This window comes from Paroedura picta, chromosome 15 (genome assembly GCF_049243985.1).
Source record: "Paroedura picta isolate Pp20150507F chromosome 15, Ppicta_v3.0, whole genome shotgun sequence".
Classification (NCBI taxonomy): domain Eukaryota; kingdom Metazoa; phylum Chordata; class Lepidosauria; order Squamata; family Gekkonidae; genus Paroedura; species Paroedura picta.
In genome coordinates, this window is record NC_135383.1 from 7,468,103 (window position 1) to 7,484,673 (window position 16,571).

Below are 16,571 nucleotides of genomic sequence, written 5' to 3' on the forward strand. Positions count from 1 at the left end.
CTCCGCTTCTGCATAGCCTTAAAGTTAATTCTGTTCTCCTGTATTGGCGGAAAGTCACTTTCGACTCTGCTGACCTTCCGCCCCTCAATGTCACGGGACTTAAAGCTCGCTGGTCTACGGTTTTAGCATTTAAACTCTGGAGACCCTCTTGCCCGTGCTTACACTGAGGCGGGGTGGGGGTGGTTATAAATGATCTAAATAAATAAATATGTCCCTTGGTGCTGGTGGTTCTTCCCCCCGTTCCCCAAATGGAGCAAGCCTGGATGTTCCGCCTGGGCAGGAAACCGCTTCCTCCCCCCTGCCTGACCCATTTGGGGGGGGGCAGAATAGGATGCACGGTCCTGAGGTCTCTGAGCCAAACAGGAGCCCTCCCCCATCCGCCCAGGCGTGGACAGGTGAGTCGAACGTCTTCTCCTCCCACCGGTGTGTTGCAATTCTGGTCCAGACCCTTACAAGCGGGGCGGGAACTTCTCCAGGGCCCTGGGTGGGGAGTGATGGAAGTTCTGCCCAGGAAGACGGAGGTGGGACAGGGGAGGGGGTGGCCCAGGTTGCCTCTGAGGCGGTAGGATCTGCGGGGAAGGGGAGAGGGTGCGTGGGATGCGTGTGTGGCCAGGGATGCGCGGCTCTCTCCTGCGCCCCTGCTCCCTCAAACCTCCCACCCTCCCCTGCAAGAGCGCGCAGACAGCTCCGGGGCGCTGGAGAGGGACCGGAGAGGTGGCAGCCGGCGGGGGACAAGAGCTGCTGCCCCAGGTGAGACGAGGCGAGTTCTCTCTCCTCCATCCTTCATCCTTCATCCTCCATCCCTGCCTGGAGCGGTGGTCCAGGGCGGCTGGGAGGATGCTGAGCGGATTTGGGGAGGAGGAGGGGGGCCACTGCCACATGTTGCCGGCTCTCCCTGCCTGCCTGCCTGCCTGCCTCCCTCCTCTTCTAGCTGCCTCCTCTCGCTTCTGTGCTTTCAGAGTCCGAGGCTGGTGGCTTCGTAGAATTGCCCGATCTTTCCGGGGCCCCGAGGAAGGAGGGGAGGGAAGGAAAACCTCCAAAGTTGCTCCAGCCTGAAAAGACGAGCAGGTAAGAGAGGGGAAGGGGAGAGAGCTGCTTTCCCCACCCCCGCCCCTCTCTCCTGGGGGGAAAGCCCCCTGCCCAGGTGATGTGCGTCCCTGAGGGGCTGGGCTCGAACCCGCGCCCAAGCGGGGTCCGCACTAGCTTTCTGCAGACTTGGGGGGGGGGCAGGCAGAGGGAGAGGGTTCCAGTGTCTCGCCCTGCCCAAATCACCCCCTTCTGGGGCTGGGGGGGGAAGGGGCTGCACCAGTGGGGCTGTATCCTCTTGGATGGGGAAGTGAAAGCCCAAGGGCAGACGAGAGTCAACCTGAACCCTGCTCCGGGCCCCTGGGCTGGTTATCTCGGCCGATTCCTCCGCCCCACTAAACCCCCCTCCAGCTTTCACATATCTGGGGGGGGGGGTGATGGAATCCAGAGTTGCAGAAGGGAAAGGGGAGGGGGGCTTGTTGGGGGACCGAAGGGCATCTGTACCTCATTTCTCCGGAGGACTACCTGCCACTAAACACCAGGGTCTTGACAGAGCGCGGGAAGGGTTCACTTCATGCAGGTCTTCTTTCCACCCTGGTTTGGACGCCAGCTAAGTTGCTAGTGCCTATGGAGCCGGCTGACTGGCTGCCCCTCTCTCCCCCCCTCCCCTTGATCCAGTTGTCGCTTTTTTCCATCTTGTTATCATTTTCCCCACTGCACACACTGTAGGAACGTCAATGGTAAAGTCTTCGGGGCAGAGAACCATGGGCAGCCCGATATTCTATTCAGTTCTAGTTACCAGATGCCCTCTTTTTGCAGGTGTCTGTCCTCTTTGGGCCTCTTAAAAAATAACGGTTGAAAATGTCCTCTTTTGGGGTTGGAAGGTTAGGACTATTCCTAGTCAGCACTGACCCCAGTTTAAATAGTGGGGGGTCCTTAAAATCAGATCTGCCAGAGGGGGTCACTTATTTGAAATGGCCAGTTGGAAGATATGTCCTCTTTTTTGGCTTTTCAAAATATGGTAGCCATTATTGTATTGTATTGTATTGTATTGTATTGTATTGTATTGTATTGTATTGTATTGTATTCTATTCTATTCTATTCTATTCTATTCTATTCTATTCTATTCTATTCTATTCTATTCTTCCATGCCATTCTGTTCTTCTTCTTTTTTGGTGTGTATGATGAATTCTTTGCAACAAGGAAGTGGAAGAAGAGTTGGTTGTTATTCCCCAACTCTCAAAGGAGTCACAAAGGGGCTTACAATCACGTTCCCTCCCTCCCACAACAGACACCCTGTGAGGGGGGTGAGAACATTTAGAGCATGGAAGACTACACCCAATGCGGTTCAGTGCTACCAAATCAGAGCTGTGCTAGCCAAAACGTAGAAGTCGTGCCCCCAAGGGTAGCCCTTTGGTAGCCCATGATACTTGTGTTCAGGAGGAAGAGGAAAGTAACACCTCTACAGACATTCTGAAACATCCGCTGTCATTTATATATGTGACCTCCTGACTGTGACGAAGTTCGGGTCACCAGCTGTAGTCCCCTTCATGCTTCAAAGCCTTCACAACAGTCCTGCGAAGGAGGTTAGACCGCCTTGAGAACTTGGCGTTGAGTTTCAGCAGGGATCTGAGCCTAACGTCTTGGCTCTGGGTTTTGACCCTTGACTGTGATCACGCAGCCACCCTTTGGGTTGTTTGTGGCTTTTGTCAGCATCCTTACCCTTTCTGGCTTGGCGTTGGCCTTGCAGCCAAGCCCTGAGGCTCCCATTAAGCCCTGATCAGAAAACCTGATCTGCTTTCCCTGGGTTTGTCTCTACAATCGACTGTGTGCGATCAGCCCCTGCGGGAGCTTCGGAGTCTACACTGTGGAGAAGCATGCCAGCCCCACGGCGGTTTAAATGTGCCAATTAACAACTTTTAGTGCCTGTTAATCCGATGCCGTGCGCGCTCTCTCGTACACCAGCGGCTTGCGTGAAACTCGAGATGCAAAGGCACCGGGGCTTAGCTGAGGAGCACTGCCGTTTTGCTTTTCGGAGTTGGTGGCAATCCTGTTTTGTTTGCTTTCTTCACGGGTTGTTCAGTAGAAAGCTCACGTCCTTGCTTATTCTTCCAAGGAGCCTTGTGCTTGTTAAAGGGGGTTGATTGATGGCTTCAGAGAGACGGAGACAGAGAGAGGGAAAGGGAAAGGGAAAGAACCATCTCAATGTCTATCCTACCTCCAGGGCTGGGGGGCGAAGGAAAAATTCCCATGACGATGCTTTTCTGCAGAACAAAAAGTTGCTAAAAATGTATTGTCTAATGCCATTAATCAGTAGGATAAGGCATGGATGCAGGATGAGTCAAACGGTGCTGTTTCAAAGCCTGTGTTCAGGTTTTTCAGGTCACCGCCCCCTACCATAGCCGGTGTAGCTATGGGGCACTGGGCTGTTGACCTTCAGCCTGTGGGGGAGACCTCCTGCTCATACCTCTGGGCAACAGAGATCAGCTCCCCCACAGACAGCTGCTTCGGGAAGTGGATTCTCTGATGTATTCCATAGAAGTCCCTCTCTTCAATCAATCAGTCAATCAATCAGTCAATCAATCAATCGATCAATTAATCAATCAATCATTCAATCAATCAATCAATCAATCCCTCTCGTCTCCCCCCAAAACCCTGCCCTCCTTAGTCTCTACCCCCAAAACCTCCAGTGGGCAGCTGCTCCAGGTCTCTGGGCTAAGGGGGCAGGTGAGTATCTCCAGCTTCCAGGTGATTGCTGGGATTTTCCTGGGTTTACAGCCATCTCCACAGATCAGTGGAGAAAATGGCCATTTTGGAAGGTAGACTCTGTGATGGGGGGGGGGCAAACTGTGTCTCTCCAGATGCCCATGGACTACAATTCCCATGAGCACCTTGCTCTATGGCATTCTGCCCCATTGAAGTCCCGCCCCTCCCCAAACTTCACCCTCCTCAAGCTCCGCCTCTCAAATCTCCAGGTATTTCCTAACTGTGGAGCTGGCATCCCTAGGGCAGGCTGCCCTCTCTGGAGCCCCTTTTGACTACGGACACTCAACTAATCTTTTACTTTTGGTTCTTGGGATAAGGTGGGAGGGCCTGTTGCTCAACATAAAGTGAAGTCTGCAGACTTTTTAAAATTCTGGTGGTCAACTCATGCAGATTCAGATCTCAGTTGGTCCTGAGCAGTGTAAAAATTTCCCATCTGGATCATTTTTAAATGCCCCCAGTATAAGAACTTGAAGGTAACAGCAAAACCTGACTACCAGAATTCTCGCTTGAGATCATCAGGTCCATGTCAGGAAATACCTGAGGATGTTAGACATCCTGTGAGGGATGCGGGGCTGAGAGATCTCTGACAGGAGTGCTCTGTGAGAACAGCACTATCAGAGCTGTGACGAGCCCAAGGTCACCCAGCTGGCAGCATATGGCAACATGGGTTTGATTCCCTGCTCCTCCGCATACCACCAGCAGGGTGACCTTGGGCAAGTCACGGCCCTGATAGTACTGTTCTCACAGAGCACTCCTATCAGTGCTCTCAAAGCCCAACCTACCTCCTGGAGTGTCTGTTGTGGGGAGAGGAAAGGGAAGGCGATTGTAAGCCGCTTTGAGACTCCTTCGGGCAAAGAAAAGCAGGATATAAAAACCCACTCTTCTTCTTTACATTACCTCTTTCATGAAAACGGATCCTTTGGTTCTAGCTTACACAACAGCCTTCTGGCCACTTCTAGAGCAGTGGCCAGCCATCTGAGGAGCCATAAAACTTCACTGGTAGCTACACCAACCATTTCAACATTGTGCGGAGACAGACCTCTGTGCCAAAGGGGAGGGGGGAATTTGCTTCCAGCATGAGCAATATTCTTGACAATTTGACTTTATACATAAAGTGTGCTTTCAAACTGGACCCCTCCTCCCTCCCCAAAAAAACACTAACATCAGTTTCCACTTGCCAATCCCTCTACATACAGACTGACGTTGCACTATATCTCTTGTTTCATTGAGGAGTGCCGTTGCCAACCTCCTGGAGGGAGCTGGCATTTCCCTGGACTACAGAGATCAGCTCCCCTGGCTAAAAAGGCAGCTTGGGAGGGTGGCCTCCGTGGCACCAAATCCTTGGTGAACTCCCCTTCCTCCCCAAGCTCCATACTCCATACTCCCCAGGGTCCACAAACAAATCTCCAGGGATTTCCCAAGCTGGATCTGGCAGCTGTCCTGTGACATGGGCAGTTGGTAGGGGGAGGGAAAGAGGGAGAAGGAAAGTCAAGAAGGGGGTCCAAATATGTCATGGACCTTATTGGTAGTTAGAAGCATTGGGGGGGGGGTCAGTGGTACAAGAACTGTTTGCATCCAGAAAGTTCCCACTTCAGTCCCCCATGGGGACTCCATGATGACCCGATGAGGGTCATTGACATGCAGCCTTGAGGAAAACTACCTCCCCCATCCAAGGAATTGCTCATGGAAACCTCCCCCATCCAAGGACCGGGCTCATGGAAAGGCTTACTGGTAACGTCAAGAGATGCAATCAGAGCAAGCCATCTCCTCTCTTCTCTTTGGACCTGGCCATGTTTCTGTAAGAGTATTGGCTCCCTCCTGGGAGCAAAGCAGCCCTGGCCTAGGCGATCCAGCTAAGCAGGGCCTGCGCTGGATCGTACTTGGACGGGAGACCCCGAAGGAGATGCCTCAGGTCTCTAAACAGAGGCTGCGATGGCCAGTCGCCTCTGAGTGCCTCTTGCCTTGAAACACCCCTGGGGTGGCTGCACTCAGGAGCAACGAAACCTGAGCTAGGAAACACACACATTCCTTCAGTGCCTCCCCAGGTTAGCTGTTGTCACGCTGGGTGGGTTCAGGAGTGGCCGGCAGGCGACGAGCACCAGGTGAGTTTTCTCAGTATGTGTTTCCTATGCTGGGTGGAGGGCGCTTCTCATTGGTTGAGCTCCGGCTGGTGTTTCCCCTAGCAACCTTCCTCCCAGCTGTGCTTCTGCTGACATCCTTCCAGCTGTTTCTCGGCTCACCGGCCGTCGCCGGGAGGCTATGTGCTGCTCGGCCCGCATGTTACGGGAATCTCGGTTGGCATGGACGTCCGGTGCTGGCAGCTTACCGGCTGCAGGCTCAAGCACGTCCCCCATTGCCTTAGCTGTAGTTTCGTCTTAATTCGGCGAGGTTTGTGTCTGCGAGGAAAGGATCCTTCCCCCGAGCTGGACACCTCGGAAAGCCCGCAAGCTTCCTCTGTTGTTTGTTATCCTGCTCAGTAAAGCAAGGCCTTTCTACAAACATTTCCATCTGTGTAAATGGACTGGCCACACTAGTAATCTTGTGCAAATGGTGCAAGGGTTTTTTTGGGGGGAAGGGGGCTCAGGAAAATCCCACCACCAGGTTGAAGATTTGCAAGCCCACCAGGTGCTGAGCTTTGGCAGGTCAAGTCAACCCCACTGAAATCTCCGTAGCCTCCTATTTTGTATCAAACGAAGGAAGCTTTGACTCATGAAAGCTTATACCAGCCTTTCTCAACTTTTCTACCGTGGAGAAACCCCTGAAATATTCTTCAGGCTTGGAGAAACTCCAGAAATGGTGCGATTGTGCAGAATATGGTTGGGAAGCAGAGCTGTGGACACGCCCACCCTAGGCCCCTCCCCTTCTCATCCGCTCCAGGCCCATCATTGGACATTGGGGGGGGGGGGCAGGTTGACGTGATCCTATATGGTCATTTCACCCAATAAATGTTTAACACATTTTAAAAATACCTTAAAAATTAATCAATCCCCACCCATTCGGGAGACTCTTCCAGAGCTGTCAAGAAACCCCAGGGTTTTTTGAGAAAACCGAGCTTATACCCTGCAAACCTTCTTGGTCTTTAAAATGCTACCGGGGACTAACCTTGCTCTCCTGGAGCAGATCAAAGAGGCTGCCCATCCCAAACGGTCCCCAGTGGCCCCTCTGTCTCCCCAGACTCTGTTGAACTAGTGGCTGCAATACCGCGTTCTGCCTGCCTGCAGTCGTGGCGCTAAAGAGCAGCCGAGAACAAGCCAAAAACTTTTCATCGGCCGCTCTTCAGCGCTATCACAACAGGTGACCTAAAGGTGGTGCTACGGTAACATCCAGGAAATTCAAGTCGCCATGAAGGTCCAATCAAGGCAAGATTGGCACCCTGCTGAGCACCTCTGAATTTACAAATTTAGCTATGTGGGTGAATTTGGGATAGAAAGGCAGGCATCAGTGGCAGCTTCTTGTAGCCCTCTGAGATGTTAGGCACGACCCCTTCTGTCCTGAAAAGGACCCCCCTTCCATCCCCTTTTGCATGGGTCTCAGATCAGGGAAGGGAATTCCAGGGGACTCTGGAAACTTCTACTCATATTCCTGGAAGGAGCCAACTTCTACCTCTGAGCTTTTCATTCCTGGCCAAGCTTTACTCCACTCTAGATGGTGTACACTGAAGCTTACGACACCCTTCTAATCTCATGGGTGGGGGGGGTTCCAGGTTTTGGGGTACCTCGGGCAGAGTGTTCAGGGCTGCTCATGCCCATTCCTTGGCCCCTCCTTCTTGACTTGCCCACCCACGTGCTCCCACCTGCCTGGCCTCTGGCCACTCTCAAGTTCTCCCACTGCCCGTAGTCACAGCTGCCCACACTGCCAGCTTGCCCTTTCTGTGCAGTGTGGTGGGTGCAGCTAGAATCGCTGTGGGAAAATCAGTGTTTTCTGCACCGCTCATATGCCCTTCTCCTGCAGCACTGTGAGCACAGGTGAGAAAACTCCCATGAGTAGGCAGTAGAAGGGCATGAGTGCAACCATTGAAGGAGATGCTTCAGTTGGCTGTCAGCAACTGTGTCCCAGGTAGAAGCCAACTGCTCCACCTCCAGGTTGCCCCGGGTTCCTCTTGCCCTGGTTTGCACCTTCCTAGCACATGGTCCAGAATTCCTTGGTAACAGTGCAGCACGGCCGAGGAGATTGCTTCCCAAAAAGCTCTCTTCTGTTTCTTCTTTGGAGGGAACGGCCCCCAGACTCCATCTAAGCCTATTACAGCAAAAATAAAAGGCTGGTTATGTAGAACCTTAAAGAATAGAAGACTTCGGGGACGAAAGCCCACCTCGCTAGGGGCCTGAAGTATATTCTCAGTCTGCTACTCAGGCAGACGTGAGTCCGGAGATGGGGGAAACATCGCAAATGGAACGCGAAATCTCCAGCCCGTGACATTTCTCAGAAAAGCCCCTCCGTATACAGATAAGCACGCTGACATTCACGGCTGCGGCAATAGGTGATAATGCTGTCTCCGGAGACTTAATTGAACACCTGTCGTGGGAGAAGGCATCCCGGGGTTGTTTGAGTTACAAAATGGAATGGGATCAAAGCGTTATTTATGCCTTCGAGTTCAGCCATCCGTTTCACGCAGGAAATTTCTCCCTCTGAAAATCCCTTTTGATTGAAGGGCAGCGGCCTGCAGGTCAGGTGCGGAGCGTCCTGGGAGATTGAAATAGCCTCTCGCTGTTCTCTGAACGTTGTCATGTCTGATGTCAGAGTCTGTTTATTCCTTTATGTGAAGGCGGACCTGTTTGTCCTGCGTAGATGGCGGGAGGGCACGCTTGGTGGCTGATGGCATGCATCACATTGACAGACGGCCAGGTGAAAGCTTTCGGTCCTGTAATGAGCTTCTCTGAATGGGAGGCAGTGTTGACATCTGGGCAGCCTGCTCCCCACTGCTCAGCTGTGTGTGTGGGGGGGGGGCTTTCTGCAAACGCCATTTAAAGGGACTGCAGTTCCTTTCAAGAGGGTTTTCCGGGCCATAAATCACGAACCGGTTTGGTTCGCGAACGCACATCGCGGTTCGATTCGTGACTCAGTTCATGGTTCGGCCACAAACTGATAATAACCATATTTCCGGTTCATGCCCATTCCGAGATAGACCTCTATCACCTGGAGGCTGGCAACCCTAGTTGGGCATCTCTTTCCTGGTACTGGGGGTAGGTTAATGGCGCTATGGCTTTGTAGCAATGCCTCCTTGCTTCCAATCATGCTGTATATTCATAAATAAAAAAAATATTACAGAGACCCATGAACTTCCTGCATTATCGGCCACTGCATCCACCCAGCACTTGAAGAGGTGTACGACCATACTGTTTTCTAACCATGTTTAGGCAACAAAATCTGAGATCAAACGAGCTGAAATGTCATATCCCTTTGGATTTTTATTTTAATTTCTATGCAGATACGGGCCACAGGATGCCTGGACTCATCAACCAGACGAGCAACAGCCCCCTGCCCCTCACAGCTTCGGAGGTCACCTCTTGCGTCAGCGGCTACGCCTTCGGAATGACTGCCTTGCTCACCTACGGCAATCCCGAGAGCCATCCTTTCGAAGGTGGGGGGAACTTGCCCTTTTACCAGCTTCTGGGCGTTCTTGTGGGTTTGTGTCAAGAGGACATGAGTAGGGAGAGGCTCCTCAAGCATCATGCCCCGGATTGGGCAAAGTGGTATTTATTTAAAATATTAATTGCCTTTCCTCCTATGCAGCTCGAGGCTGGTTACCACATCATTCAATCCAATACATGAAAAAAAATTAGAAACCTATCATAAAAATGTAGAAAAACAATTTAGGATTGGTTTAATTAAACCCGGTCTTAAACGAGGCAGTCTTCGGCTGTGGCTCACCGTTAGAGCATCTGCTTTGTACGCCGAAGGTCCCAGGTTCAATCCCTGGCATCTTCAGTTAAAAAGGCCCTGGTTAGTAAGTGACATGAAAGACCACAGCCTGAGACCCTGGGGATTGACTGTCTGCCTGAATAGACAATACTGACCTTTATGGACCGCTGGTTTGCTTCAGGATAAGGCAGCTTCATGCATGTGAAAGGGTACAGAGGAGAGCGACGAAGATGATCTGGGGCCAAGGGACCAAGCCCTATGAAGATAGGTTGAGGGACTTGGGAATGTTCAGCCTGGTGAAAAGGAGGTTGAGAGGAGACATGATAGCCCTCTTTAAGTATCTGAAAGGTTGTTACTTGGAGGAGGGCAGGATGCTGTTTCCATTGGCTGCAGAGGAGAGGACACGCAGTAATGGGTTTAAACGACAAGTACAATGATACAGGCTAGATATCAGGAAAAAAAAATTCACAGTCAGAGTAGTTCAGCAGTGGAATAGGCTGCCTAAGGAGGTGGTGAGCTCCCCCTCACTGGCAGTCTTCAAGCAAAGATTGGATACACACTTTTCTTGGATGCTTTAGGATGCTTAGGGCTGATCCTGCGTTGAGCAGGGGGTTGGACTAGATGGCCTGTGTGGCCCCTTCCAACTCTTTGATTCTATGATTAGCGGTGTTCATGGGTTCATCAGCTCATCTTGCTCTTTTCTACTGTTACAGACAGCCAAGCCTGGCTCCACACTTTAGCGTTGTCTCTGTCGGCTTTTCCTCAACTACGGCCTTCCTTTCCCCAGGTCTCTTTGTCTATCCGTTGGATGAATACACTACCGTGGTTGGCTTTGAAGCTGTCATTTCCAGTCGGGTGGTGACCGTCCAAATCAAGGACAAAGCCAAGATAGACGATTGCTACGTCGACTGCTGCAGCGGACGGGCGGTAGGGGAAAGTGGTGAGACAGATCTTTACCAGAATCACTTGATGGGATGGGGAAATGGACAGCTCACTTGGGAAGCACCTTCCGAGCCCAAGAAAACTGTTATTTGCCCAATGGAATAAATCGCCAGGTTCTTAATTCGATTATCATTTGTCAGGTGCAGTGAATAGACGTTCAATGGGGCCACTTCAAGGCAGACCACCTGGTGGTGAATTTACCAGGAGCAGGAGGGGAAGAAGCCAGAAATAAACATGTCATGCCTATGTCACCCAGAAGGGATGTGGGCATGTCAGGGGCGTTGCTCTGGTTTGTGGGCAAAACCTCTATGATAGAACTGTCTCCTATCACAGAGTTTCACCCAAAACCCAGACTGTCCCCCCACGACATCACCAACATGCCTATATCTCTTCTAGGTCCATGTTTATTCTGGCTTCTTGCATATCTTGGGGAGGAGGAAGGACAGACAAGGGGTGCCCTAGATCTGGAGTGCCAGCAATGCAGGTGCCCAGGAAATCTTGCTTTGGTGTCTCACTGGTGTGGATTTTTATTTATTTATTTAAATGCAGGGCACATTGTGCTTGATGAAGATTTGGAGAGGATTGTCTTTGTGGTCAACTTGGGCCTGGTGCCACCCCAGGAAAGCGTGTCCATCTGCATCAGCACCTCCTCAGAACTGCAGACCCTCCCCAGCGGGGCCGTGAGGGTCCTCCTTCCAGCGGTGTGTGTCCCCAAGGTCCCTCAGAACATGACCAATGCGACCACCAGCCTCTCTGGACATCACCTCCGACTGTAAGAATCCTGCTGGGTTGGTTGGTACTGCGGGGGGAGAAGTAGGGCCGTCAACCTTGATGCAGGGGAGGGGATGGAGATCTCTTCAAATTACAACTGATCTTCAGGTTGATAGGTTTGTCTCGAATTGTAGCAGTTGTGAGATGCTACCCATAAAACATTCTCTTGACACACCGTCTTCCCCTTAGCAGGGACAGGCACTACTGTGGCACCATGACTCCAGATCCAGCCGGCAAATTCTGTTTGGCCCACCTTTTGGAGACGGAAGCAACCAACCCCACCGAATACGAGTTCAGCTTCTTCCTGGAAATCAGGGGTCCATGCTTGCTTGCAGGTAAACTGTCAAGATTTCATGCAGGGCTGATTTCAGAAGCTAAACAGGGTCAGCCCTGGTTAGTCTTTGGATGGGAGACCACCAAGGAAGTTGGCAACAGCAAAACCACCTTGGGTTGGGGTGGGAGTGGCAAGAAGCCACAGAGTCTGCAGGAGAAGCTTCTTGGGGGTTGGAAATGCCGCATCAGGACCATGCGACATCCGTGCATTTCTGTTAGGATCTCCATCTTTTCTCCCACTCATTTCCCCAACCAGGAGTTGAAAGTCCAACTCATGAAATCCGAGCGGATGCTGACCCTTCAGCCAGATCTGCCAAGAGTATTGTGATCACTCTAGCCAACAAGCATACCTTTGACCGACCTGTGGAGATCTTGATCCATCCCAGTGGTAGGTGGGCCGTACTCTCTATCTTTGGAAACTGATTAGTCAGAGGGTGTTCAAAAACAAATTGTCCTCCGCTCTCCAGGAAAAATGGGGTGTCCTTATTTCATGCTTGTGAAGCACAAGACCTATGGCATTCCTTCTGAACTCTGTGCATTTGTTGAGTCATATTTTAGAAACTGGATTTGCTTAATGACAGCTTACTGTGTCTTCCCTCTGTATTAGAAGCCAATGTCAATTGGATGAAATGTAGAAAAATGCAGACAGCAGTGTACGTAGGGGTCAGAGTGGACAACTAGGGCTAGGGAAGGCAGAGCTGAATCCTCACTCTGCTGTGGAAGTTTGCTGAGTAACTTTGGGGAAAGGGAAAAAGAGTTAATCAATGGGATGGTTGGTTGGTTGGATGGATGGATGGATGGATGGATGGATGGATGGATCTGGAACTGTAGTCCACGAGGGGGCGAAATGATACCTATCTGCTGGGCTAGGAAATCTAGTAGGTCTGCAATCCATTTTAGTATGACACCCTGATCTATTAAGAGACACATTTAGCACATTAGGCTTCCTTTGGTCAAAGCACTGTAGATTTGAGAAGACGAAGAGGGGCTAATATAAAGAAATATCTACTGAACCTTGTGAAGGAGTGCTTTTATCCTGATAAAAATATGAAAATCTTATTTTAAAAGCTATATACATGATTCCAGGGAAAGATTGGGATGGGCTTCATACAGCTGATGTAAAATCAGTTTGGAAGCTTAGAGTGTCTCTGGATTTCAGGACAGGGTTGTTGTTGTTTTTTTTGTGGGGAGGGTAGGCTTGGACTCTGCTTCCTATACTGTGGAAAATTTATTAGGTAATGGTATGCTATGAACAAGTAACTATTATGAGAAGCCGGAGACCTTAATTACTTCAGTTTCTGAAAATTAGACACAATTGTAGTGGCTCTCCTCAGGGAAGCCAAGAGATAAAACCCCTTTTGAGTTAATAACAGGAGGTGAAAGCTCAAGAAATCTGGTGAGCAAGCTGTAGAGGCTACGGCTGAATTTAAAGCACGCACCCTGCCGCTCTCTTCAGAAATGCGGCAAAGGTTTGACTGAAGTTCAGATTTGATCTAAGGGCACCTCTCAGTTATTACCAGTTCTCTCGAGGTGAAGTCTGTGTCACAGGTATCACACACGAATTTGCATGGCCTGTGGCACAAGACGGATTTTAGTGGCATGAGACAGATTTGAGTGTGTCTAGTCAGGCGAAACAAAAGCAAAAACGTGCTGGTTAGGTGTCACAAAACTGTGGTAGCAGACTGTCATGGCAGCCTCTCAAGACATAAGATGTGCCATCTGCTTTGTTTTCCAGAACCGCACATGCCTCATGTCTTGATGGAAGAAGGTGACATGTCCTCTGCCGAATATGAGCGACACCTGAAGGGGAGAAGCGACTTCATTAAAGGGACAAAGAAGGACCCCAGTGCTGAGAAAAAGGTGAGGAGAGGGGAAGGGATTGGTTGAAGCCATCAAAGAATTGGCGGGCGGAATCTGGAATAAGAACAAGCTCTCGTGTCTTACACACCTTACTTCCAATGACAAGATCATCTACGCCAGGGGTAGTGAAACTGCGGCCCTCCAGATGTCCATGGACTACAATTCCCAGGAGCCCCTGCCAGCGAATGCTGGCAGGGGCTCCTGGGAATTGTAGTCCATGGACATCTGGAGGGCCGCAGTTTGACTACCCCTGATCTACGCCCTCCAGTGAGATCCTTTGACACACTTGAGATCAGGGTGGCCAGACTGTGGCTCTCCAGATGTCCACGGACGACAATTCCCACAAGCCCCATACTGGCAAGGGCTCACGGGAATTGTCGTCCGTGGACATCTGGAGGGTCACAATCTGGCCACTCCTGCTCTAGATCTGAGCAGAAAACAAACTTTATTTGCAGAAAATAGATTCGAAACCCGGATATTTGAGCAGACGTATGTTCCTAGGGAAAGGCCAGTTTCTACTGAAATTGAAGCTGCCTTAGGCTGAATCAGCCCTTGATTCCATTTCTACTCAGGCTGGCAGTGGCTCTCCAGGTGCTCAGGTCTTTCCCGCCTCTGAGGTCTCGAGGGTCACCCGCGATCTGATCCCTTTTAAATGGAGATGCCGAGGACTGAACTGGGAACCTTCTGCAGGCAAAGTGGAGCCTCTTCCAGTGAGCCGTTCCCAGTCTGAAGGCAGATTGATGGATGGTCCTTGTCTACCGCAAAGGAGATAGAGCTGCAGCCATGTGACACCACATGCCTTTTCGCTAATTGCATTCCAGAGATCAGCAGGGGTGAGGATCCCTCCTTCTCAGCTGGTGCCGCAGGGAGCAATATAATTAACCGATGGGGCTGTTCTGACCGTGGGGCCTTGCCTTCTCTCAGAAGCCCTGAACTGCAACGGAAGTGCCCTCCTTTGAAAGTGGGGTAATGGGTCCCTCTGAAGGGATTGTAGCACTTTGCAGAACCGCTGGGCCTATTAGTAGAAAACACACACACACCCCATTGAGCCATTCCACGCATCTTTTGGAAGCAAACCCACGTTTGTGAGCCAGTGTCCAATCGATGGGGATTTGTGGCCAGTCCTGTATCTTGTGGCCTGCTTGATTGTTTTTATTTCATCCCTTGAAATATCTATTCCCCGCTGTTCTTTTGTGACTCAAATTGGCTGACAATTCCAGAATGTACGAAGTATAAGAACGTTCAATTTGCCCATACGCGCCAAGAAAATGCAGTTGTTACCCCCATTAAAATCTGTGCAGTACCTCCGAGAAACTTCTAATGAAAACCCCACTACCTTACCATCTTAGCAGCAGAAGCTACTGCATAAAAAAACATGGTCTGTAACATATTAGGGAGGGAAGATGGCGTGGCATAACCCAATCTTATCAAATCTCAGAAACTAAGCTGGAGAAGTACTTGGATGAGAGACCACCAAGGAAGGATCTGCAGAGGAAGGCAATGTCCAACCAATTCTGCTTCTCAGATGCCTTGAAAGCCTCTTGCTGGAGTCGCCATAAATCATTCACTGGGAGACCACCAAAGAAGGTTCTGTTGAAGAAGGCAACAGCCAACCACCTCTGCTTCTCGCTTTCCTTGAAAGTCCCTTGCTGGGGTCACCATAAGCCTTGAATGAGAAACCACCAAGGAAGACCCTGCAGAGGAAGACAATGGCCAACCTCCTCTGCTTCTCACATGCTTTGAAATCCTCTTGCTCGGGTGGCAGAGACAGCTCCCACTTGTGTGTGAACATAGCAGTTTGGCAGACAGGCTAGGCAGCGACCTCAACTCTATGGTTAATGCACACGGAGACATGGGGAGTGATTGTCTCCTGACATACGTTTATCCAGTTCACACGTCGTGTTTTCAGGGCACGCTTTTAAAAAATGGTTGGCATTTAATGAAGAACCTGCCCTCCATAGCCTTGCAGGGTATCGATTAGTTGTATTTCCTGGAGATCTTCAGGCCTTGCCTTGAGGCTGTTAACCTTATATTTTTTTCCCCCAGTCTAGCATTGGTTGTCTCTTCGTTCTTTTGGCAAAGTACCGTTAAACCTAGGAAAGTCAGTAGGGAATGGCTACTGATTTCTTGCCTTGGACGAGCCATGCAAATGTTTATCGACTGGTAGGATTACACAGGACAAACATCCTCAGGCGTTGGTGGGTGGCCATGAGATCTTATTAGTTTCTCCCATAACTGGATAACGGGCGTAGGAAGAAAAGCAACCACCAGGCAAACGTGGAAATGTCACAGCCATTCCCCGGTGTAGCTGCTTGGGGCTGTTCCAGGTGATTAAAGAGAAATCACATTTGATGCTGGTAGGATGCCATCTTGTTACCACCGAAGTTCTCTTCCCACTGTGGTGCAGTTTCCAAGCGCAGTCCCTATTTTGTGCGACCACTCTATTGTAAACTGCTATTCCAATTTTGCTTTTTGTGAGAGCTAAGTACAATACTCTCTTGTGCTGCACATTTTCGGAGCCCAGTATGCTGCCTTTGGTGTAGGTACCTCCTCTCTTGTGGCTTCTTAAGCGTGGACCACCTTTCCTTTAGATGTTTGGCTGGTAATCTCTTACCCAGCTTTACATAACTATCGAAAATTCATCTTTTTTTTTACCTCTTGTTTTTGCTTACCTGATCTACTAGATATCTGATTTCCCCCCCCCTCTCCATTAACGATTGTATGATCTCTAACATTCATTTATTCTAGTATAACCCAGCCAGTACACTGTTTTCTCCATGTCTTAGCTGCTGCTTCTTTCGGCTTTTCTAGCTTTCATTTTCTGAGACGGCAAGCCTTCAGGCAGAGGCCTCTTTCATTTGATTTCGGCATGATGTCTGTTGCGGAGGCTTTAAAAGTAAACCAATTTGAAACGGTCTCTCGCTTGGCTTGAAAACAGGTTGCATTTTGGCATGCGTGCCCCCCCCCCCGAGATCTTCCTCAGATCCTTCATAGAGAAATCTCAGGGGAGGTGG

At 50.4% G+C, this 16,571-nt stretch overlaps 1 protein-coding gene across 3 annotated transcripts in view; it reads left to right on the plus strand.

Moving 5' to 3' along the window:
• Positions 1-588: 588 nt before the first annotated feature.
• VWA5B1 (von Willebrand factor A domain containing 5B1) overlaps positions 589-16,571 on the plus strand; it is a 46,231-nt gene continuing 30,248 nt past the window's right edge. The window contains exons 1-8 of one of the 3 annotated variants that reach the window (XM_077312014.1): positions 589-750; positions 960-1,068; positions 9,218-9,370; positions 10,439-10,591; positions 11,143-11,365; positions 11,557-11,699; positions 11,954-12,085; positions 13,433-13,557. In XM_077312014.1, coding sequence (XP_077168129.1) covers positions 9,232-9,370; positions 10,439-10,591; positions 11,143-11,365; positions 11,557-11,699; positions 11,954-12,085; positions 13,433-13,557 — 915 coding nt within the window. In that variant the 5' untranslated portion in view covers positions 589-750; positions 960-1,068; positions 9,218-9,231. Of the gene's footprint in view, positions 751-959; positions 1,069-9,217; positions 9,371-10,438; positions 10,592-11,142; positions 11,366-11,553; positions 11,700-11,953; positions 12,086-13,432; positions 13,558-16,571 lie in introns of all 3 variants that reach the window. The other 2 variants (XM_077312013.1, XM_077312012.1) reach the window with 2 other exon arrangements.